General features: G+C 46.6%; 1 protein-coding gene across 1 annotated transcript; it reads right to left on the reverse strand.

Moving 5' to 3' along the window:
* Nucleotides 1–556: 556 nt before the first annotated feature.
* LOC116586247 (40S ribosomal protein SA) lies at nt 557–1592 on the reverse strand. The gene has a single exon (XM_032335970.1). It carries the CDS (start codon nt 1518–1520, stop codon nt 633–635), a length of 888 nt encoding a protein of 295 aa, XP_032191861.1. The 5' UTR covers nt 1521–1592; the 3' UTR covers nt 557–632.

The raw sequence follows: 1592 nt of genomic DNA on the forward strand, positions 1-1592 counted from the left end.
GTAAAGCCACCAAAAGGGGTTTCTGATGGCTTATGACTACTTGATCTGAAGCATTATTTTCCAACAGATGCCAAGGACAACTGAGCCCAACTTCTGCTCCACAGACGATTCCTTCACCAATTAGTTAGTTGGCAGACCCAGACTCAAGTCCCAGTTTTGCTAGTTAAAATGAAACCAACCTATATTTGACTGTTTTTGACCTAAAAAATGATATTGTCATATGGCTCAACCTAATATCTCATGAGGTTGGATAGGTTACGTTAATTCTCCAAGCCTTTTCTTTTCCGTAAAATAGACACAGTAACACCTACTCTGCTGAAATGATTAGATGAAGTCACGGACTTTAAGGTCCTTGATACAATGTCTCACACCAAGTAAATCCTTGATATAGAACTGCTATTATTATCATCCCTAGTTTTCAGAAATAATAAACACTTTGGAATTAAATTTGATAATAAAACACTCAGAACACTCCCTGAGCAGGTAGTCATAGACAGACATGAGATATTCTTCATACCCTATAGTACAAGGCCCATCATGAGCTTCTTTTCTTTTCTTTTTTTTTTTTTTTACAAACTGTTTATTTTCCGTCAACCTTATTTCCATTTTGTTTGCCTTTGTGGAAGAGCAGCTTAAGACCACTCAGTGGTTGTTCCTACCCATTCAGTGGCCTGAGCAGTGGGAGCTGCAGACCAGTCTTCAGTGGCCGGCTGGGCGCTCCAGTCTTCAGTAGGGAACTGCTGAATAGGCACAGAGGGCACCTGCACGCCTTCAGACCAGTCTGCAACTTCAGGCTGAGTAGCCGTGAACTCAGGAGCTGGAGCCGTCCATTCACCCTGGAATTCTTCCTTGGTCACAGCCTTTTCAGCAGCAGCCTGCTCTTCCTTTTCAATCTCTTCAGGATCTCTGTAGAAGTAGAGATCAGGCATGACCTCCCACGGGTGTTCACGAGAAATGGTGCCACGCATGCGCAGAACTTCCCTGGCCAGCATCCACCACATCAGACCCACCGAGTGAGCCCCCTTGTTGTTGCAAGGGATGGCAATGTCCACATAGCGCAGAGGAGAGTCTGTGTTACACAGAGCAATGGTAGGCAGGTTAACGTAAGATGCCTCTGTAAGAGGCTGGTGGTCAGCCCTGGGATCAGTAACCACCAGAAGTCTTGGCTCTCGGAAGGCTGCCTGGATCTGGTTAGTGAATGTTCCAGGAGTGAAGCGGCCAGCAATGGGAGTGGCTCCAGTTGCAGCAGCAAATTTCAGCACAGCTCGCTGGCCAGTATTCCTGGACGATATGACACTAACATCAGCTGGGTTTTCAATGGCAACAATGGCACGAGCTGCCAGCAGAAGCTTCTCCCAGGTCCTCTTCAGATTTATGATGTAGATACCATCACTTTTCCTTTTGTAGATGTACTGTTCCATCTGGAAGTCAAGGTTGGTGCCACCTAAATGGGTTCCCGCTGCAAGGAATTTGAGGACATCCTCCTCCTTCATTTGCAGGACATCAAGGGCTCCGGACATTGTGGAAGTTTCCCTTTAAGTTACGATGGGAACGCGAAACAATGCCGTATGGACCCTTCCCCGGGTAGCGCG

Source organism: Mustela erminea, chromosome 3, assembly GCF_009829155.1.
Source record: "Mustela erminea isolate mMusErm1 chromosome 3, mMusErm1.Pri, whole genome shotgun sequence".
Lineage (NCBI taxonomy): Eukaryota > Metazoa > Chordata > Mammalia > Carnivora > Mustelidae > Mustela > Mustela erminea.